The following is a 24,240-nucleotide window of genomic DNA, read 5'->3' on the forward strand; positions in this document are numbered from 1 at the left end:
GAGGAGGTGGAAAAAGACACTGAAATGGGTTTCCTTGGAAACAATAACTTATCAGAAAACTGCAATGATTACTTTCTAAGAGCATGGTTTGCAAAAGGACCTGGACAACGAAAGTGTTCCTGTGAATAACAAATGTCCACCACCATTCTCCTGATGCATCCAATGCTCTATCCTACAAACTCACATAAAAACATATTGATCATTGTTAAAGGAAACCTGACATGGATCGGACAGAATGTATCTGACACTGGCTGTATGATTTCAGCCATGTATAATTGACTCCAGCACTGCCGTGCTTCAGGAAAAAAAGACTGAAAGACGCCAGTGACCAAACTGCAAGAGAGACTAGTTGGAAAGGTGGGTCCTGGCGATTCCTCATCACCCACCGCCAATGACCAACAGGTTTCTCCCATGCAGTAAGAGATCTGCCAGTCAATAACAGCAGCTTTTAGGCTATGTTCCCATACCACGGTCAGTAATCGGCAGTGGTTTGGACAAAGCATATGCCCGCTCAGTCCAAAGCGCTGCCATCATTTGAACGCAGGCGATTCCACATGTGTTCATTGAACTGTGCAGAGTCACCGCGCCAAATACATTGGACTGGTGATATTTATCTTGTGGAGACTGAGTGTCTCCGCAAGATAAATTGACATGCTGCGGTCTGGAAAGACGCACTGCATTTCCGTCTCTGCGGGAAAGCCGCGGGTGTTTGTGCATGAATAGCGAACATGGAATATCTTGAAATCCCACCCACTATGCTGTAACATCTGGAAGCTGCAACAAGTACACAGAGTCCAACCCGCAGCGTTTACTGACCGTGGGAATGTACCCTCAAAGTATATTTGTATTTGAAGCGCAGCAGAGTCAGAGTCAAACATACCTGGCTGGAGGCTTTTGGAGGTAAAAGCTTTCAAAATTCACATAACCACAAAATTCAAAAATGGGATAAAAAGGCCACAGACTAAACGACAAAAATAGCTGAAAAACGCAGTGTTACCTGCATTTTATATTATTCTATTGACATTCAACCAACATCATGTTGTAGTATAAGCCCTCACTCCCTAAAAGAAAAAAATAATCAAGCTACATGTGAAGGCGCCCCAATACTGCAGTTTGCTTTTCTTTATTCACATTAAAACTTGTAAATATGTAGCTCCTAAGACACAGTGCAAAATATCATGTGCACTACTTTTGCTACGGGAGTGCAGCAAGGCTTTTGAGACATACACAAATTTGTTTTTCATTTACCATTTCTAATAATACCATCAAAGAATATCAGACCTCAAAACATACACTCTACCAATATGTAAAAACAAAAGGTCAAATCATCATTGTACTGGATTAGTCCGATTGTTTATTAATAGAAAAAGTGTTCAGAACAGCAGCAGTTTATCATGCGTCTTATTAATTGAATCCTTGCTAAGGGCTCATGCAGACATCTGTGGGTCTCAGTCAGATCACAGACAGTAGAAAATGGCCGCATTTCTCCTAACCAGAGCATGACAGCTTTATATATTTCTATGAGGCTCGGACACGAGAACAGTCCATGCATTGCAGTCAGTGATCGGAATGAAATCAATGGACGTTTGCATGAGCTCTTACTCTGGGCTCGAGTCCAGTGGGAAGCTTCTTTATAAGATGCAGATAAGATAAAGAAACATTCCCATCAAAACTTTTATCCTCGTATTATATAGCACTGTGTACTTACAAGTGCTCATTTCGCCTTTCTGCCCAGCTAATTCTTCTCTTTCCCATTAGATTAATGACATCATGACATTAAAAACTGACTAGCTGAATCCTTCTGAGCTCCATGTAGAAAACAGGAAGTCTATTTTCCCAATATGAGTCATAAGTCACTGCAAAAGTCCCTGGAAGGGGGAGGAGCGGAGCAGTGAGATCAGGAGTTGAAGAGAGGGATGATTTTTCTGGGGACAAGAGACTTCCCATTTCTATATAGAGCAGAGAAAGGAATTATCAGGGTAGAAAATGAGCTATACGTATTAAGAGGATAAAAACTTTGATGAGAGTGCTTCTTTAAAGGGACACTGTCACCTGAATTTGGAGGGAACAATTTTCAGCCATAGAGGCGGGGTTTACGGGTGTTTGATTCACCCTTTCCTTACCCGCTGGCTGCATGCTGGCTGCAATATTGGATCGAAGTTCATTCTCTGTCCTCCATAGTACACGCCTGCGCTGTGCAAGATTGCCTTGTGCAGGCATGTACTACAGAAGACAGAGAATGAACTTCAATCCAATATTGCAGCCAGCATGCAGCCAGCGGGTAAGGAAAGGGTGAATCAAACACCCGATAACCCCGCCCCCATGGCTGAAGATTGTTCCCTCCAAATTCAGGTGACAGAGTCCCTTTAAAGGGCTTGACCACTACTACGAAAACCCCTTCTCATTCCTCAAGTTTGGCCAAGTTAAAATAAAATCACTTATACTCAACTCCTGTGCTGGCGCCATTCCAGCAGTGTCGACACTCACGTTCCTGGGGCTCTCGTGAGGTTGTTACATCAACTAATTCCTACGTCCAGTTAGTGCCAGTTTCACTGTCTCCGCCTTTGAACGTATTGAACATCAACCAACATGAAGCCAGGGCTGTGGCTGTGCTCCGACTTCCTCTTAATGTTCGATTTGTCGGAAGGTGGGGACAGTTTATGCCAGTGCTGATTGGGCACGTTTAGTTTTGGCATGAAAAATGCTGCATAACTACATGAGATTTTGTGTGCAGTTTTTATACTTTTTATATGTCTTTTTTTATCCCATTCATTTGAGTGTCAATTCTTTCAGAGTGTCAGCAAACTGCTTCAAATCTGCAAGTAAAAAATAAGCAGCATAGGCATGAGATCTGTCAAATCTCAATCACTTTGCTGGCACAACAAAAAGCTGTGCTTTTTGGCTGCAAAAACACAAAGAAAAAAATATGTTCAATGCCACAAGTTGACTGTAACCTTAAGTGAATAATATCCAAATTGTAAAGGAAATTAGAGAGGCTTTTCCATCTGATGTCTCAGCTCATCGGCTCAGAAAAGAAAATTCACAAAAAGATGGTCTTGCTATAAATAGGCAAGAAGTTAGGATGCTAAACACTGTAATAAAAAAAGCATTAAAAAAAAAAAAAAAAGATCTCCTGAGCCTCCTTAAATCAAGGGAAATTGTGAGCAGGTTTTGAGCACTGCTGGCATAATTCTTCTAGCAGAAACCTTACTGCAACTAAATCAAAATTAAAACTTCAGAAAAGAAAGTGATGCTTCCCAAAAGTCCTTAACTGATGTGGGCAGCGCAATTCTCCCTAAATAAGTACTCTGGTCACATAACTTTTCCTATAAATGTATTGAACAGGCAGGTTACTGCGACCGTGATAATGGCCAGAATTCTTGCAAATTCGTCTCCCATGGCCACATAGAAATCTTAAAGGGAACCTGTCAGGTCCAACGTGTCCTCCAACCCAGCAGCATTCACCTATATATGATTAAACTCAATGCCTAACCAGCCCAGCACAACGTAGTTCAGTTAAAGGTTAAAAAAAAAGCATTTATAATGTCCCCGTTTATTATACTAATGAGAGTTTGACTAGTCAATGGGGCTTTAGTTGCCCCAGACTAGTCAGCCCTCTTTCCATGTTATTACGCCGACAGGATTTGCCTCATTACCAGCTCATGCAAATTTAGTGAATGTGCGCCGCTCACTTTGGCAGCGTCAATGTGTCTCTAAAGCCGGGTGTACGCTTCCTGGCTTCAGAGACGCACTGTGCATGACTTCTTAAGGAGCCAATCCTTAAATGCCCTGGCTGTGTGTTTCGGGTCATTGTCATGCTGGAAGACCCAGCCACGACCCATCTTCAATATTCTTTCAGAGGGAAGGAGGTTGTTGGCCAAAATTTTGCAATACATGACCCCATCCACCCCGAAAGTATAATGTTTCCACCATTATGCTTCAGTTAGGATGGTGCTCCCTGGGTTGTACTCATCTTCCCCCAAACAAGCCGAGCGTAGTTGATACCAAAAAATTCTGTTTAATCTGTCCACATAACCATCTCCTATGCCTCCTCTGGATTATCCAGATGGTCAATGGCGAGCTTCAAACAGGACTGGACATGTTGTCGCAAAAGCAGGGGGACCTTGTGTGCCATGCAGGATTTTAATACATGACGGCGTAGTGTGACTAACGGTAATTGTTTTATATTGTTGTCCCACCTCTCTTCAGGTCATTGAGCAGGTACTCTTGTGTAGTTCTAGGTGGATTCCTGACTTTTCTCAGAATCATCCTTCCCCCACGAGGGAGCCCCAGATCAAGGAAGATTGACAGTCACCTTGTGTTTCTTCCATTTTCTAATAATTGTGCCAACAGTTGTTGCCTTCTCACCAAGCTGCATGCTTATTGTCCTGTAGCCTATCCCAGCCTTGTGCAGGTCTACAATTTTTTCCCGGGTGTTGATAGACAGCTCTTAGTTCTTGGCCATGGTGGAGAGGTTCGTGTGTGACAAAATGCAATTTAATTATTTAAAAATGATAAAATTTGATTTTATGTTTTGTTTTTTTGAGATTCTGTCTCTCACAGTTGAAGTGTACCTACAATACAAATTACAGACCTCTCCATTCTATGTAAATGGGAAAACGTGCAAAATCGGCAGGGTATTAAATAATTATTTTCCCCACTGCATCAAGGATCATTGAAAAGCAAGAAAAAAAAGTAAGACTTATTAAAACATGTGATGCAGATAGTTCCATATATTTAGAAGTGGCTGCTAAGTAAAGAGCATCTGTCGCTGTTTATAAATTACATTCAAATGTATCTTTAAGAGCAACCGTCATCTAAATCTTTAATTTTGTAAAATCTGCTTTTCTCTCTTTCTAAACTTATTATTCATTTTCATAATTCTTAAGGCAATGAGCGTACGTTGAGTATTTGCGTGCAGAAATTTCTGCAAGGTTTTTTGCATCTCTTGGCACCAAAAATGCTGTGGAGAAAACGCACATTTTTGCCGCATATTTGTATGCATTTTTGCATGCGTTTTTGTACAGAAACACCAGGGTTACTTACTGGTAACAGGTTTTTCCGGAACCCATGACGGCACACCTGAGAGAGGGGATCCGCCCAGCCAGGACAGGAAACCCTACTGAAAATAAAAGGGCGGTACCTCTCCCTCGCTTCAGTTGGTTTTCAGAGCATGAGAGGCCCCCCTGGTTAGTACACATGGCAATCCAACACCACATCATATTAACTAAAAAAGCACCCAAAACAATAGTGCACACCGAAAGGGTGATAAAGGGGGGGAATATACAGGTGCCGTCATGGGTTCCGGAAAAACCTGTTACCAGTAAGTAACCCTGGTGTTTTCCCTTCCCCCATGACGGCACACCTGAGAGACTTTTGTAGAATGAAACCTTAGGGAGGGACCACCGCTTGGAGTACCCTTCTACCAAAGGTTAGGTCAGCAGAGGAGGAAAGGTCTAGCCGGTAGTGCTTGAAAAAAGTTGAGGGTGAGGACCAGGTAGCGGCCTTGCAAATTTGATCAATTGATACCTCAGCCTTTTCTGCCCAGGAGGTAGCCATGGCTCTGGTAGAGTGAGCCTTAATGCCTTCAGGAACCGGAGTGCCACCCGCAGAGTAGGATAAACTAATGGCCTCCCTAATCCATCTAGCAATAGTACTTTTAGCTACCCCACACCCTCTTTTGCTACCCTGAAAGGCTATGAATAGGGTTTGGTCTTTCCTCCACTGACTAGTCATAGATATGTACTGTAACATAGATCTTCTCACATCTAGCATGTGGAACTTTTGTTCCCCTGGATTTTTGGGATTACTACAGAAAGATGGTAAGGTAATCTCTTGACTCCTATGGAACTTTTGAACCACCTTGGGGAGATAAGCCGGGTCCGGTCTTAGAACGATCCTGTCATCAAAAACCTGAGTATAAGGAGGGGATATTGACAGGGCTTGCAAATCACTTACCCTACGTGCCGATGTTAGGGCTACTAGAAGAACTGTTTTAAGGGTAAGTAATTTAGGTGATAACTCCTGTAAGGGCTCGAACGGGTGTTTAGTTAGAGCTTCTAAGACCAAATTTAGATCCCAAGGAGGGATTTTTTGGATAACGACCGGCCGAGATCTACTGCAAGATTTTATGAATCGTGAAACCCATCTATTTGAGGCAAGATTACAGTTATACAGGGCCCCCAAGGCTGAAACCTGAACTTTAAGGGTGCTGGTTTCTAACCCAAGATGTAATCCTGCTTGCAGAAATTCTAGGATAGGACCCACTTGAGCCACCTCCCCCAATGGTTCACCCAGGAAGTCAAGAAATTTTTTCCATGTCCTACCATAGATTCTAGAAGTTATGGGTTTTCTGCTTTTCAACAGGGTGGAGATTAAACCTGGTGAGAATCCATGGCGACTTAGTAACGCCCTCTCAAATTCCAGGCTGCCAGATGGAAGCCCTTCACCTGAGAGTGGGTTACTGGGCCCTGGGTTAGTAGGTCCGGAATTTCTGGCAAAATCCATGGATCTGTTAACGACATCTGTCTTAGAAGGGAGAACCATGGTCTCCTTGGCCAAAATGGAGCTATGAGGATAATCCTCGCCTGATCCTCTCTGATCTTCCGGATCACAGCTGGGATCATCACTATCGGGGGGAATGCGTAGGCCAGAGAAAACTTCCAAGGTATTAGTAGGGCATCTACTGCGAAGGGATGTTCTCTTGGATTCAAGGAGCAGAATTTTCTGAGTTTTTTGTTGTGAGAATTGGCAAACAAGTCTATTTCTGGTGAGCCCCAGGCTTGGACTATTTGCTGAAATATCTGGGGGTTTAAGGACCATTCCCCCTGTCTTAAGCCTCTGCGACTCAGGAAGTCTGCTTGAGTGTTTTCTATGCCCCTGATGTGTAGTGCCGACAGAGATAACAGGTGTTGTTCCGCCAGTTGGAAGAGGAGTTTTGACGCATTCATGAGGCCTTTGGACCTCGTTCCTCCCTGATGATTGACATACGCCACCACTGCTCGATTGTCTGTTAGGATTCGAGTATGGCGACCCTGGAGTAAAGGGAGAAAATGTCTTAGGGCTTTCTCCACTGCCCATAGCTCTTTTTCGTTTGATCCATAGTTTTTTTCTCTTATGGACCAGGTACCTTGTACAGAGTGAGATCTCAGATGAGCTCCCCAACCTGTACCGCTTGCGTCGGTCGTGATGATGTCTATGACCGGATTTTTCCACCGGACCCCCTTTGTCAGGTGGTGTTCTACAGTCCACCAAGCTAGGGAATCCCTTACGCTCTGGGAGAGACATAGATTTCCTTCTAAATGCCCTCTTAACAGTCTTTGAGCTGAGAGAACTTCCCACTGTAGTTGTCTTAGGTGGAATTGTGCCCATTCTACTGCCGGTATACACGATGTTAATGAGCCTAGAAGGGACATCGCCTTTCTGAGAGTCATTGCGGGTTGACGTATTGCTGTACTGGTCAGGTTTATTATCTTGTCCACTTTGTTTTGTGGAAGGAGGCAGAGCTGACGCTCGGAGTCCAGTATTAACCCCAGGAAGGACTGTATTTTTACTGGCAGTAGTCTGGATTTGGGGATGTTTATTATCCAACCCAGCTCCATTAGAGTTGATGTTACCACTGATATTTGATGAGTGCAGTGGGACTCTGACCTCCCTATTACCAGGAAATCGTCCAGATATGGGACAATTACTACATCCCGGGACCGGAGGTATGACATCACTTCCACCATCACTTTGGTGAAAACTCTGGGGGCTGTAGACAGGCCGAATGGAAGAGCTGTATATTGAAAATGCTTTACCTGATTTTGAATATAGAGAGCTACCCTCAAGTATTTCCGATATTCCTGATGTATTGGTATATGGTAGTAAGCATCTTTTAAGTCTATTACTGCCATGAAGCAGTGCTGGAAGAGAAGTTTTATGGTCGTGTTTATAGACTCCATCTTGAAAGTGTAGTTCTCTATGGATTGGTTGAGCTTTCTTAGATTTATAATAGTTCTCCAAGAACCATCCGGTTTTTGGATCAAGAAGAGGGGGGAGTAAAACCCCTCTCCTTCTTCCTGAACCGGGACCTCCTGAAGAACCTTTTTGTGGACAAGTCCCAAGATCTCGGTTTCTAGGGCAGATTGTTCCTGCTGAGACTTCCGTCGGGGAGTTATTATGAAGTTTCGTCTGGGAGGACAGACGAATTTTATTTTTAGGCCGTCTCTGATGCTGAGACTTCCGTCGGGGAGTTATTATGAAGTTTCGTCTGGGAGGACAGACGAATTTTATTTTTAGGCCGTCTCTGATGATGTTCGTGACCCAGATACTGGGGGAGATATTTACCCAGGCCGGAAAGAAGAGGGAGAGTCTTCCTCCCACTTCTGGCATAATGTCATTGGGGGGATTTTTTTGCCGATGTGGAGGGCCCTTTAAACATATAGCCCGATCCTCTTTTATCTCTAAAGTCCCAATTTTTCCTCTCCCCTGGGGGGCGACCTCTATTATATCTTCTCCTCCGAAAAAAAGGTTTTTTAGGATCTTTAGGGATGTTGGGAAAACCTTTCTTCTTATCTCCTGCATGTTCCAGGATGTCTTCAAGTTTTTTACCGAAGAGAAGTTGGCCGTCACAAGGGATAGAACACAGTTTGTGTTTAGATGGCAAATCCCCCGGGCAACCTTTGAGCCAGAGGGCTCTTCTTGCCGCGTTGGACAAACCCGCGGCTCTAGCTGTTAGTCTTGCGGAATCCGCAGAAGAGTCTGCCAAAAAAGCTGCTGCTCCTTGTAGCAAAGAAATATTTGCAAGGATGTCAGTTCTGGGTACTTTGTTTTTCAGTTGATCTTCTACCTGATGTAGCCAGACCATTAGGGCACGGGCCGTACATGTTCCCGCAATCGCCGGCTTAAGGCCCCCCGCTGAGGCTTCCCAGATGTGTCTCAGGAAACTATCTGCTTTTTTATCAAGCGGGTCTTTGAGAACACCAGAGTCCTCTAACGGAAGGGATGATTTTTTTAAACATTTGGCTACTGCCCCGTCAATCTTAGGGATTTTCTCCCAGGACTCAGAGTCTTTATCCTCAAAAGGATATCTCCTTTTGGATGAAGAGGGCAAGGAACCCATTTTTTCGGGCTTTTTCCACTCTTTATCAATTAATGCTTTTATTTTTGCATTAACTGGAAACGTGCGTTTCCTTTTCTCTTCTAGGCCACCAAACATGACATCTTCTAGTGACCTAGGTGTTTTCTCCTCTTTAAGCCCCATTGCAGATCTAACTGCTTTGACCAGTTTATCTACGTCCTCAGTTGGGAAACATGGACGACCTCCTGAATCACTGTCCGAGGAGGAATCTGAAGACTGGACAGAGGCCGAGGAGGTAGAGGGAGACTGGGATGTTTTATGACTCCCCTGTCTCTGAGAGGCATCTGAGTCTGTGGACGCCTTACGGCTTCTCCTTCTTGGTTCGCTAAGGGTCAATTTTAAGGAGTCTTTTATTTCAGCCTGTATTATGGCTTTTAGGCTAGTGGCAAAATTAGGGGTCTCTTCTTGTATGGTTTTCGTAATGCAGTCAGCACAGAGATCCTTCTGCCACTGAACTGCAAGCGGGTTTCTACAAAGGGCACACTCTTGGTTCTTTGTTTTACCAACCGCTTTCCTGGACCCCTAGTGATCAAAACAGACAAAAATGGACCCTGTTACCATAAGGGTTACATTCACGTAGATCACTCACCACCACCGACAATCAAGGGTACAGATTTTGGAGGCTGGACAGATGCACGTGAAGCGTCCCTCCTGGACGCCGACGAATCCTGCCGGACAGAGCGACTGCTGTTCCTACCACTTGAGCGGCTGCTCTTGGTATGCTGGTGGCTCGGCAAGGCATCTGGTGAGAGCTCCATTTGTTGCTGCTGCTGTGAAGGCGGCTGCTGCTGCTGCTGCTGCTGCTCCTGTTGTCCTACTTCCATGGTGAAGTTTATGGACATGAGCGCGTCTTCTGTGGTCTAACCCCCTTTTATGGGGGGACCACTGCACTCCCCGCCTCCTTCGGTGCCCAAATTAACCCCCTCCCACTCTCTGCCGTGCCGCCGGAGTTCCCTTTCACCGGCCGGCGTTCTCATCATGGGCGCCGCCATCTTGGATCCGGCGCCCGCCCCCGACGTCACGCGGGCACGCCCATTCCCAGCGTGCCTTGCACGTGACATCAGGCGAGCGACCCGGAAGCGGCCACCGCACCTGGACGCCGGCAGAGAGGGGAGGGCGGCGTGGCAGCCATGGAAGGGAACACAGCCCTCTGACCATGCTGCTCAACGCCCGCTCGGACGCAGAGACCCGGAGGACCTGCGGACGGCGCTTCCAGACCCCCGAACCCGACGCACAGGCGCTGCCTGTTCTTCCACGCCGGGACGGGACCTGGGTAAGTGAACCGCCGTGTTCAGTAAGAGGGTCCCTGTCAGGACAGGAAACCCAACTGAAGCGAGGGAGAGGTACCGCCCTTTTATTTTCAGTAGGGTTTCCTGTCCTGGCTGGGCGGATCCCCTCTCTCAGGTGTGCCGTCATGGGGGAAGGGAAAATTAATGCTTTTTTGAGCTAAATAAATTTTTTCTAAAACTTTTGTGATGTAATTACTTGGTTCAACACCACCTTTTCATGCTGATACATTAGTAGGGCTTGGTGTCAGCAGCTGCCATTAACATCTAGCCCAAGGTAATGAAAATGTGTCAGACCGACAACCTCATTACTAAGCCAATAAGTAAACACAAATACACAAACATAAACACACATTGTCACCAGCCTAAGTAGGAGCGTTAACAGAAGAACTTACATAGGCTGTAACCATATAGCAACTGCTAATTTTAAAAGGGAAAAAAATGGAAACAAAAATTGTGTGGGCTTCTGCGTAATTTTAATAACCAGCAAAGGGAAAGCTGATGGCTGATGTTCATATTCTGGGAAGGAGCCATAAAAGGTTCCCAGGCTATTGATATCAGCTCACAGCTGTTTGATTAGACTTTACTAGCTAGCTTACAGGGAGACCACAGACAAAATTATATAGGGTCCTCCTAAAAAATCTAACCAGCAAAAGCTAGGCAGACAGCAGTGGGCTATTATTAATAGCCTAGGAAAGGGCCATGGATACTGGCTAGTGTGTGTCTATGCTGAAAGCTGCCTAACTGCGGGGGTTGGCACCCTAGGGGAAGCGTATTGGCGCCCCCACTCCGCGATGGCTGGCCCTGGGGTCCCTAAATTGACCCTGATAAGCCCACAAGGTCCCTCTACCCAAACAATATTGCACTAAAGGTACCCCTATTAGCTATACATAGAACACACCTATAACTAGGGAGACCTAAGCCACATCCCAGTTTTTTTCACGATGTGTTGTTTTTGGTTTGCCATTGGTTGTTGGCATTTTAAATAATATTTAATAAAATTTGTATTTTAGGGTATTACATGATTATATATATAATTACTACCCCACTACATTTATTTAATCTATATCTAAATTGGATTGTACAAGTGTCTTCAATATATTCACCATTCAGCAATGTCATTGAAGCACCTCACAAGCTAATCATATAGGCAGCTGGTAAATTCTGTATTATAAGAAGAATGAACAAGGTTAGGAACATTAAAAAAAAAAAATTGCAAGGCACTTCCATTAGAAGAACAGACCCCTTAGGGCAGGGGTCCCCAACTCCAGGCCTCGAGGGCCGCCAACAGTGCAGGTTTTCAGGATTTCTTTAGTATTGCATCAGTGGTAATGTGATCATCTGCACAGGTGATGATTCCAACCCCTGTGCAATACTAAGGAAATCCTGAAAACCTGCACTGTTGGCGGCCCTCGAGGCCTGGAGTTGGGGACCACTGCCTTAGGGTATGCGCCCACGATCAGGAAGTGCTGTGGGTTTGATGCTGCTTACTTATGTAGCGTAAAACCCGCAGCGGCCAGAAGTTACAGTATAGTGGATGTCCCATGTCCACTTTGAGTGCATAGTCGCCTGCGGATCACCCATGGCCACTGGCACGTTCTCCAAGACTGCAGCATGTGAATTTCTCTTGCGGAGAAGCTAGTCTCCGCAACAGAAATTACATCAATATAAATGTATTGAATGTGGTAAACATATGCAGATTTACCTGCATTCAATAGAAGGCAGTGCTTTAGATGCAGTGAACATATGCTGTGTCCAAAGTGCTACTACATCCGGATCATGGGCACATAGCCTTAGGATACTAAAGGGTTAACCCTGCTCCGCTCACTTCTGGTGGAAAGGTGAGCACTGAGCAGGACCAGTTGACATTAAGTCTATAGATACCAGCCAGAATACATGTGCAGACAATATGCTGATCACACAAGTAGTGATGTACAAGAAAGACAAAATCCTAACATAGTATAATGCAGTGAAATGTGCAACAATAAATCATATATTTCTTTCCGAACATGTCAAGAGATGGGGCCAAAAATGATTTGTTTTGCTTCAATAGCCACTATATGTCTTTGCAGTAATGAGTCAGATGTGGAAATATTAGTTTCCCTTTAAAGAGACTGCAAATCAGAAAATAATGTGTTACGTGAATTATATATTTTTTTTCAGAAATGAATTATCAAATTAGAATACTTAGAAACACTATGTAACTTGTGTATCTGATAATGTTCTGCTCAGAGAATTCAGGACAGATTACATAGTGTTTCATCTATTGAATGTACTGTGTAGATGGTGTCCTTGAACGACTAGCTTACTGAGGAGAAAAAGGAATGTTATCAGGACTGCACAAACAAAAGCAAACAGGAAACCATGACCACCTAAATCAATCAGCAATCACAACACCGCTTCATTCCGAAATATGCTGCAATTAGTCATCCGTATTATCAACAACTGTCATTTAGAGGGAGCATGCAACACGCAACCAAGTTGCTGCAAAGAAGAAGATACCTACCGGGCCTCTGCCGCCAACAGCTCATCATAGTGTGAAGATCGCTGGTCATCATCCTGACGGTAGCGGAGCACAGTAGCTAGGCCTTTGCTAACCAGGGCTTCTGCAATGTTTCTGAGGCAGAGAAAATAAATAACATTTAGGAGAAAGAAGTAATACTTATCAGGACAAACTCGGTGCAGACGATATTAACAGTAATGCACATCAACAAGTTACAAAATTAGTGAATATCAGGCAACTTTTACTTCTTGGTGGGATGCACACTTTTTTTTTTAACATCACTTTGCTTAAGGTCGAAATCAGGAGGCACTGTTGAAATTCTATGATGTATACAGAATGCTTCTATAAAGGCCACACTTTTGCACGATTTTAGTGTGTGCAGTGAAAATTCTTTGCATGTGTATTGGGAGAGCAACCCTGTCTACTAGCACCTCACATGATCGGATAAGTGACTGCACTCAAAAATCATGACAACAAATTTCAATAAACATTTTTCTTTCAAAACTAGAAACAAAAAATATCCTGCGCATATTAGATCACTATTCATTAAGCCAGCACCAGTCCGCAACTTGGAAAGGAGCTAGAGTCTCGCCAACCCAACTTTACAAGTCGTCAGCTTTGAGCTTGTGCCATACAACATGGGATGTGGGCACGCACAGTTCTGCCTTCTACTGGGCAGGAGAAGCTTTGTCTCTGTACATGGGCAGGTCATGGTACACATAGCAAGTGCACAATATCAAGCGCTTTGTGGAAGTCATATGAGATCTCATGTCATCAAATCATAGGAAGAGAAACGGAAAAAGCCAAAGACAACATCAACAGCCATATTGAGAACAGACAAAGTTGTATTCAAGTGTGTGGCACCTTACTAAGGAGGAAAATAAATCTATAATACTTATAGACTAGTAACGGTCATAAAATCATGGCTAACACATTTATGAAAACTATAGATTATCCCCGTCCTTACAAGGCGATTTTCAATTTTGGCACTTTTGCTTTTTCCTCTCCATCAAAAGTCAATTTTTTTTTTCTAATTGTAAAACTGGAGAGATAAAAAGCGAAAATAGGGTCTTATCAGGGAAAGAAGAGGTATCAAATATTGTAGGTACGTTCACTATGATGGGGCTGTGACAGTCACAACTCCTATAGAAGCATGTAAAGGCTGCAGCAGGACCACAAGGAGATACCTTGCAATAAATGAGGAATATGGTGGCTCAGGGTCCGCACTGCCCAAGGTTCAAATATAAGATCACACACAAAGGTGAATGCATCAATGTGGTTTAAGGTGTAAAGGCATTTCAAGGTTTCCAAACCTCTTCATCAGGAATAAACCACAATGATTTATTTTTCCTTTGACAGACATATAAGGGCTTGTTTTTTAAAGGTCAAATTATAGTTGAGAGGTAAAATTTATTTGACCATTCAATTAACTAAAAAAACAAGAAAAAAACTCCAACTGCAGTAAAAAACAACAAAAAAAAGATACAATTCTGCAGTGGTTTTTGTGCTTCTCATTGTATTTTAAAAATTAATTGTTAACATGATTCTTCAGGTCAGTATGATTAAAGAGTTACCAAACTTGAAAAGGTTTTTTTTTTCCATTTATTATAAATGAAGTAGTGAAAAAGCAAAAAAAATCGCAAATATATACCGTATATATTGGTTTATGTTGCCATTTACTGAGACCCGGGACATTTTCATTTTTCAGTTGATGGAGCTTTGTGAGGGTTTGTTTTATGGCGTGGCAAGTTTTATCGATACCATTTTGGGGTACATAGTAGATGAAAAAAATTCTTATTTACCGTAATTTGTGGTGCAGGAAAACCTGCAACTGTAACATTTTGCTTATTCTCATTATGCCATTTATATTTCGACAAATGAGACTTTTACGGCCACGGAAATGATAAATATATTTATTTATTTTTTTAATTTCTTTACTTTTTACAGATAACGATGGGTGATTTGAATCTTTATATAGATTTTCAAAAAGATTGTTAGACCCCCCCCTTAGGGTATTTGAATCTGCAATGCAAATATATTATATTATATACTGCAGTATTATGTTACTGTAGTACATAGGAAAAATAATGGTCTCCTATGAACGCCATAGGAAAACTGCTATGACGATCAAAGGGGCCTTCAGTAGGCCCACAGCAATCCAGGCAGTGCGCCAAGCAATTGCGCCATGTGAGGGGGCCATGTGCATGTGGTAGATCCTGTTGTCAGAGAATCACAGCATATTTAAAGGGTCAACAGCAATGGATGGAGATTATTTCCTCTCGCTGCCATTGGAGGCTGTGTAACAGTTACTGAGTTTTCATCAAAGACAGGCAGCCGTCATATAATAATAATAATAATAATAATTTTTATTTATATAGCGCCAACATATTCCGCAGCGCTTTACAAATTATAGAGGGGACTTGTACAGACAATAGACATTACAGCATAACAGAAATACAGTTCAAAACAGATACCAGGAGGAGTGAGGGCCCTGCTCGCAAGCTTACAAACTATGGGGAAAAGGGGAGACACGAGAGGTGGATGGTAACAATTGCTTTAGTTATTCGGACCAGCTATAGTGTAAGGCTCAGGTGTTCATGTAAAGCTGCATGAACCAGTTACCTGCCTAAGTATGTAGCAGTACAGACCCAGAGGGCTAATACTGCATAAAGTGTATGAGAACATGATGCGAGGAACCTTTTTTTTTTTTTTTTTTTATTATAAATAGGCCACACAGGGATCGTTAGGTTAATGCATTGAGGCGGTAGGCCAGTCTGAACAAATGAGTTTTTAGGGCACGCTTAAAACTGTGGGGATTGGGGATTAATCGTATTAACCTAGGTAGTGCATTCCAAAGAATCGGCGCAGCACGTGTAAAGTCTTGGAGACGGGAGTGGGAGGTTCTGATTATTGAGGATGCTAACCTGAGGTCATTAGCGGAGCGGAGGGCACGGGTAGGGTGGTAGACTGATACCAGGGAGGAGATGTAGGGTGGTGCTGAGCCATGGAGTGCTTTGTGGATGAGGGTAGTAGTTTTGTACTGGATTCTGGAGTGGATGGGTAGCCAGTGTAATGACTGGCACAGGGTAGAGGCATCGGTGTAACGGTTGGTGAGGAATATGATGTACCAGTACATCATATGTCAGGAAGTGGTTGAAGGGGCTGTCACCAACCGATCCCCTCCACTGGTGATCACAAGCAGTGTACAGAACAGAACCCCAGAGCTCTGTAAGTGGCTTATTGGCTGCTGCCGGGTACAGGAGATCAACAACTCTTCTCTTCAGTAGGCGCTGATCTGCAGTACCAAGAAGCAGCCACTAACAAGCGTATAAAGCTGTGATGGAAAGATTTGGCCACTAAAAGGCTTCGCCCAAGGGCTACAATAAATACTGCTGCATAAAAAAACATTATGTTAACGAAGTAAAAATCAGTACACATTTGCGTTCTTTTTTATTTTGTAACTATTACAAGACAAAGTAAAATATATCATTTCTTATTTTGCCCATCAATCACCTGTTCTTAGATGTCAAAGCTCAGCTAGTATTTTAGCATTAAAATGGTCATCACATACAGAAAAATACATATTGCCAAAAGCTAGAAAGGAGACTGGTTGCTTTATGTATCCCTTCCTCATAATGGAAAAAAAAAATCTTTGTAAATGCAGCATGGGATTTTGCCTGTGCCAGCCTGGTACAAGGTTCACTGAGCAAAAGTAATTATCCGCAACATATTTTTGACATTTCAGAATTCTATTTGTTTCCATTCCCACACCTTTTAGTTGGCAGCGTCCAGCTCCCACAAATGAACATTCACAAAACAGGAAAAAATGCATGCATCAATACCAACAAAGAAAACCCTTTTCTGAAGAGACACTGTCCATACTATTTAAACAAAATGGCTTTAAATTAAAAAAAAAAGAAATTGAAGACTAACAGCACAGGGATTCTAAAATCACTTGAGAAGAGATATCACAAAGAAAGACTGCAGTCATAAATCATAACGAGATTGTTTGACACCCTTCTCTGAGCAACATCTTCAAAATGAGAAACCAGGACATCCTGTGGGCACCATGGGAAATAGACTGTTTTAGCTCTTGTGTTGATCACAAATAACTCAATACTAAATATATATTTATGTTGATCAGCCAACACAGTGAAAATCACAAACAGGTAGACTCAATACCACTGCTTACTGCATGCTAAAGGAATCTGCCAAGGATTGGAATATAAAAGCCAGCAAGTGAACAGTCAGTGCTGAAATGTATGTGTTAAAAGCACGAAAAATGGCCATGTGTCAAGCAATAATGGACAAAATTCTATGGCTAAATGACATGGTTACAGTATTTCCAAAATAGCGACTCTTGTGGAGTGTTAGTGGCATGCAGTGATTAGTATCCAACAGAAGTGGTCACAGGAAGGACAACAAGTGATTCGGAGGCAAAAGAGTTCATAAGTTTATCTACAGGTGATTCTCAAAAAATTACAATGTCATCAAAAAGTTCATTTATTTCAGTTCTTCAATACAAAAAATGAAACTCATATTATAGTCATTACAGGGTGATCTATTTCAAGTGTTTATTTCTGTTAATGTTGATGATTATTGCTTACAGCCAGTAAAAACCCAAGTCATTATCTCAGTAAATGAGAATAATTAGAAAAAAAAACACCTGCAAAGGCTTCCTAAGGGTTTAAAAAGGTTCCTTAGTCTGTTTCAGTAGGTTCCACAATCATGGGGAAGACTGCTGACTTGACAGTTGTCCAGAAGGGAGTCACTAACACACTCCACAAGGAGGGTAAGCCACAAAAGGTAATTGCTAAAGAAGCTAGCTGCTCATAGAGTGCTGTATCCACACATAATAATGGAAAGTTGAGTGGAAGGAAAAAGTGTGGTAGAAAAGGTGCACAAGCAACAACCAGGATAACCACAGCCTTGAAAGGATTGTTAAGAAAAGGCCATTCAAAAATTTGAGAGAAGATTCACAAGGAGTGGACTGCTGCTGGAGTCATTGCCTCAAGAGCCACCACACACAGACGTATCCAGGAAATGGGCTACAAGTGTCGCATTCCTTGTCTCAAGACACTTATGATCAATAGACAACGCCAGAAGCGTCTTACCAGGGCCAACGAGAAAAAGAACTGGACTGTTGCTCAGTGGTCAAAGGTGTTGCTTTCAGATGAAAGTAAATTTTGCATTTCATTTGGAAATCAAGGTCCCAGAGTCTGGACGAAGAGTGGAGAGGCCACAATCCAAGCTGCTTGAGGTCTAGTGTGAAGTTTCCACAATCAGTGATGGTTTGGGGAGCCATGTGATCTGCTGGTGTAGGTCCACTGTGTTTTATCAAGACCAAAGTCAGCTCAGCCATCTACCACAAAAGTTTAGAGAACGTCATGCTTCCCTCTGCCAACAAGCTTTTTGGAGATGGAAATATAATTCTCCACCAGGACTTGGCACCTGTCCACACTGCCAAAAGTACCAATACCTGGTTTAAAAACAATAGTATCACTGTGCTTGATTGGCCAGTGAACTCACCTGACCTTAACCCCTTAGACTAATCTGTTGGGTATTGTCAAGAGGAAGATGAGAAACACTAGACCCAACAATGCAGATGAGCTGAAGGCTGCTATCAAAGTAACCTGGGCTTCCATAACACCTCAGCAGTGCCACAGGCTGATCACCTCCATGCCTCGCCGCATCAATGCAGTAATTGATGTAAAAGGAGCCACGATCAAGTATTGAATGCATTTACTGAACATACATTTCAGTAGGCCAACATTTTGGATTTTAAAACTATATTTCAAGCTGGTGTTATAAAATATTCTAATTTAAGTAGATAATGACTTTTGGGTTTTCATTGGCTGTAAGCCATAATCAGCAACATTACCAGAAATAAACACTTGAAATAGACACTTTGTTTGCAATGACTCTAGATATGAGTTTCACTTTTTGTATTGAAGAATTGAAATAAATTAACTTTTTGATGATATTCTAATTTTGAGAGAAGCACCTGTAGTGTATAGGGAGTAAAAATCATGCAGTCCAACTCCAGAGAAGAGACCCACCCTTCTCTAGACAGTAGTCTCCATGTCAGAGAGAAGATGATTAGTACAATGATCAGGTGTGACCATCCATGCATCCATGAATAGAGCACTGTGCAAACACATCTGGCTCCCTCATACATCAAGACACAGGGTTCCTTGATCCTAGCACTCTAGAAAGGCATATGTGAATTAGAGTGGTGGCTGCCTATGCATGCAGCTCTCATTATTCTGTTTTAAGGAAATTATTAACTGTAGCCAGCGACCACAACTTCCAAAGACTTTAATGGATAGAGTTGCAGAGGGTCTCCTCTGCAGTACTGATTGGGGAGAATAGCACCCTCATTCTTGTTATATACAGGAGTCCTGTAGTGGAACCTGCATCTCTTATATGGCATATACTTGTGATATGCCATAAACCTCTCAAAAGGGAATTCCCTTTAAAAGTTTAATGCGGCCCTTGAAAATCAAATAAAACAATCCATGTGGCTCTCGGACCAGAAAAGGTTGTGCACCACTGCTTGAAAAGAACAGAGGATATACTACCTGAACATGGCACAATAACAAAGCGATCATCAGCTGTTATCAGATTTCTGAGAAGGTGATCAAAAGCTTTTGGGCAAGATTTGGTGGCAGCAGGTACTGAAGTCTCAATTTGCACAGTAACAGCAACACTGGATCGCACTCAGACTAATGTTATTCTATGTGGCCGTGCACATATCCGATTTTTTCCTTGGACTTAGCCGCTATTTGGATCACACTTGGCCATAAAAATCAATGAGCCCGTGGAAAATATCAGACTGCAGTTATGACAAATCTAAAGAAATGAACTGGGATATAAATTGGTGTGCATGCAGTATTTAAGTGCATGTTCACACAGACCACTTACCCCCCAACCCCCCCCCCCCCCCCCCCCCAAAAAAAAAAAAAAAAAAAAACAAAGTCAGGAACGTAATAAGGAAATACCCTGCAGTAAAGAAATAAAATGGTAAGGTTTTAATATTATTACAGTTAGGACTGTCCCAATTAGCATCATCATGTTGTGGTGTGATGGATTTCGCATTTTTTGATGAAAATTATATTAACTACTGTATACACTTGAGTATAAGCTGAGATTTTCAGCCCCAAAAAATGGGCTGAAAGTGCCCCTCTCAGCTTATACTCGAGTCATGGAAGGCGGGGGGGTCGGCGGGTGAGGGGGAGCAACGACTGTCACATACTCACCTGCTCCTGACGAGGTGTCAGCATGCCCCATGGTCTCCGGCACCTTCTTCCTCTGTTCAGCGGTCACGTGGTATCGCTCATTAAAGTAATGAATATGGACTCCACTCCCATAGGGGTGGAGCCGCATATTCATTACTGTGATGTGCGGTACCATGTGACCGCTCAATACAGGAAGAAGCTGCCGGAGCCGGAGACCATCTGTCCGGGAGAAGCTGCCAGGGACTGCGCTGGGAGCAGGTGAGTATTTCATATTTACCTGCCCCTCGCTCCAGCGTCGGCGCCACTCCATCTTCCACGTCCTCTGCAGTGACTGTTCAGGTCAGAGGGCGCGATGACTTATTAGTGTGCGTGCCGCCCTCTGCCTGAACAGTCAGTGCAGAAAGTCGGAACGCTGAGGAGCAGCGACGAGAGGTGAGTATGTCATTTTTTTTTTTAATTGCAGCAGCATTATATGTGGCACATTGTTATATGGAGCATCTATGGGGCCATACTGAACTGTATGGAGCATTATATGTGGCACATTTGTATATGGAGCATCTTATGGGGCCATAATGAACTGCATGGAGCATTATATGGGGCATATTTGTATATGGAGCATCTTATGGGGCCATAATGAACTGCATGGAGCATTATATGTGGTACATTTGTATATGGAGCATTATATGGGGCGTACTTTAATATGGAGCATTATATGGGGCATATTTGTATATGAAGCATCTTATGGGGCCATAATGAACTGCATGGAGAATTATATGTGGCACATTTGTATATGGAGCATCTTATGGGGCCATAATGAACTGCATGGAGCATTATATGGGGCGTACTTTAATATGGAGCATTATATGGGGCATATTTGTATATGGAGCATCTTATGGGGCCATAATGAACTGCATGGAGCATTATATGTGGCACATTTGTATATGGAGCATTATATGGGGCGTACTTTAATATGGAGCATCTTATGGGGCCCATCATGAACTGTATTGAGCATTATATGGGGTTCCTGATTCAATATGGATATTCAAAAACACTTAATCTACTGATGTCTCAATTAATTTTACTATTATTGGTATCTATTTTTATTTTTGAAATTTACCAGTAGCTGCTGCATTTTCCACCCTAGGCTTATACTCGAGTCATTAAAGGGAACCTGTCATGGGCGGAGTTTTTGGGTGTTTGATTCACCCTTTCCTTACCCGCTGGCTGCATGCTGGTCGCAATATTGGATTGAAGTAAGGAAAGTAAGGATTGGGTAAGGAAAGGTGAATCAAACACCTGAAAACTCCGCCCATATGACCGAAAACCGGTCCTGCCAAATTCAGGTGACAGGTTCCCTGTTGTGAATTCTCTTGTCGAACTCCCTCCTGTGGTCGTGAATGGTACTTCGCCGAGTTCTGTCTATGGGCTCCCTCTGGTGGCTATGAGTGAAGCTGCTGCTTCTGAGGTTCCTTACACAGGTGACATGGTTTATCCTTTGGCTGGCTGCTCTATTTAACTTCTTTCAGATCGTTACTCCATGCCAGCTGTCAATGTTTTTGCATTGGTTCAGTTCGCTCCTGGATCTCTCTGGTGACCTGCCTTCTCCTGCAGAAGCTAAGTTCCTGATAGTCATTATTTGTTCACTGTTTTCTTGTCCAGCTGGTTTTCATGATTTTGTCTTGCTAGCTGGAAGCTCTGGGATGCAGAGTGGCCCCTCCGCACCGTGAGTCGGTGCGGAGGTCCTTTTTGCACACTCTGCGTGGTCTTTTGTAGGTTTTTGTGCTGATCGCAAAGTTACCTTTCCTATCCTCTGTCTATTTAGTAAGTCTGGCCTCCCTTTGCTGAAACCTGTTTCATTTCTGCGTCTGTGACTTTCATCTTTACTCACAGTCAATATATGTGGGGGGCTTCCTTTACCTTTGGGGAATTTCTCTGAGGCAAGGTAGGCTTTATTTTCTATCTCTAGGGCTAGATAGTTCTTAGGCTGTGACGAGGCGCCTAGGTCAGGTCAGGAGCGCTCCACGGCTATTTCTAGTGTGTGTGATAGGATTAGGGCTTGCGGTCAGCAGAGCTCCCACATCCCAGAGCTTGTCCTGTATGAGGTTTAACTATCAGGTCATTCCGGGTGCTCCTAACCACCAGGTCATAACAGTTCCCTTTAAGTTTTCCCAGTTTTTTGTGGCAAAATTAGGGGGGTCGGCTTATACTTGGGTCGGCTTATACTCGAGTATATACGGTAAGTACCCTATATTACTGTCATGCACTATTGTGGTTTATTTATTTACTGCAGGGTATTTGCTTATTATAAAATAAAATCCAGCTCACCTTGATTGCATCTTGAGGGTGTTCGCAACCCAAGACCACCTTATCAAGGTGCGGAAAATGCAAAATGAAAACTCTAGCTTTACGATCTGTGATTCTTTATTCACATAATCAATTCGGGGGACATACACAGTCAGCTATACAAATTCACATGACCCGGATCAACGCGTTTCTGGTGTCTGCCCACCCTTAATCAATTTGCATTTGCTTATTATGCTTCTATCTTTGAACGTTCTGACAAATCATTTGAATATTACATAAATGATTAAGATTACAATATGCCCTGAAATGCAAGTAAGGCCAAATGATGTGTGTGCCACAAAGTGAGAAAGAGACAGCTTTCCCCATTTAGAGATCACTTATCCTGGTGTTACACAAACACGGTAACTGTAGATAGCACCTAGATATCTGTTAATTCAACACATAAAGCAACAAAATTACAAAAAAGGCTCATTTACTTCTCACTTTATATACTACCACTAAATGAGCATTGCATACATTCGTATGCTATAAAAGAAAACTCAAGTCAGCAGCAACATAAACCAATTGTCAGATGCAAGGTCTGGCAGAAAATTTTTAGCTTATCAACTCATAAAACAGATTGGAGATTACAATATATTAACACCTGTCAGCTTTATGATTTTCATTCATCTACTGATCTACATAAAAAGCGCACTCGCATCGCAGCAGCCGTCCCACCAGGGCTCATGACCAAAGCAAACTTACTCATATAAGGCTAGGAGGCAGATAGCTCAGGTCAAAATGGGTCATTGGTGAGGCCAGGTATTGTGATGAAGGCAAGGTCTGGGTTTCATGGTTTTGTGAAAGAAGCCTTACTCTATATTTGCAAATAACACAACTTGGTAGTGTAATATATACAGGATGTCATATACCACACAGGGTAAACTGTCCGAATAGGCCGCATGGCTGTATCCACTAAGGTTGCAGAGAGTGAAACAGCAATTTTACCCAGAACAGAATGAAGTCAGCTGGTCGCAAGCACGCTTATCAACAGGATGTGTGACCTACTGCACAGCAGAGACCCACTGACTCCCTGCCTCACATTAAGTATACAAGCAGCAGGACTAAGATGCCCACAGCAGAAGGAAGAACAGAGGCCCGCAGCAGCAGGACGAATAGAGGCCCACAGCAGCAGGACTAACAGAGGCCCGCAGCATCAGGACTAACAGAGGCCTGCTGCATCAGGACTAACAGAGGCCTGCTGCATCAGGACTAAGAGGCCCGCAGCAGCAGGACTAAGAGGCCCGCAGCAGCAGGACTAAGAGGCCCGCAGCAGCAGGACTAACAGAGGCCCGCAGCAGCAGGACTAACAGAGGCCGCAGCATCAGGACTAATAGAGGCCTGCAGCAGCAGGACTAACAGAGGCCCGCAGCATCAGGACTAACAGAGGCCCGCAGCATCAGGACTAACAGAGGCCCGCAGCATCAGGACTAACAGAGGCCCGCAGCATCAGGACTAACAGAGGCCCGCAGCAGCAGGACTAACAGAGGCCTGCAGCAGCAGGAAGCAGGAGAAAAAGAGGCCCACAGCAGCAGTACAAATAGAGACCCACAGCAGGACTAACAGAGGCTTGCAGCAGAACTGACAGAGGCCCTCAGCAGCAGGACTAACAGAGGTCCGCAACAGCAGGACTAACAGAGGCCCGTAGCAGCAGGACTAACAGAGGCCCGCAGCAGCAGGACTAACAGAGGCCCGCAGCAGCAGGACTAACAGAGGCCCGCAGCAGCAGGACTAACAGAGGCCCGCAGC

General features: G+C 43.5%; 1 protein-coding gene across 2 annotated transcripts in view; it reads right to left on the bottom strand.

Annotated features, from left to right (window-relative positions):
• The window catches only part of SND1 (staphylococcal nuclease and tudor domain containing 1), a 980,965-nt gene that overhangs the window by 528,489 nt on the left and 428,236 nt on the right, over window positions 1-24,240 (bottom strand). For both annotated transcript variants that reach the window (XM_069765442.1, XM_069765443.1), the window contains exon 13: window positions 12,914-13,024. In XM_069765442.1, coding sequence (XP_069621543.1) covers window positions 12,914-13,024 — 111 coding nt within the window. The remainder of the gene's footprint in view (window positions 1-12,913; window positions 13,025-24,240) is intronic.

Source organism: Ranitomeya imitator, chromosome 4, assembly GCF_032444005.1.
Source record: "Ranitomeya imitator isolate aRanImi1 chromosome 4, aRanImi1.pri, whole genome shotgun sequence".
NCBI lineage: Eukaryota > Metazoa > Chordata > Amphibia > Anura > Dendrobatidae > Ranitomeya > Ranitomeya imitator.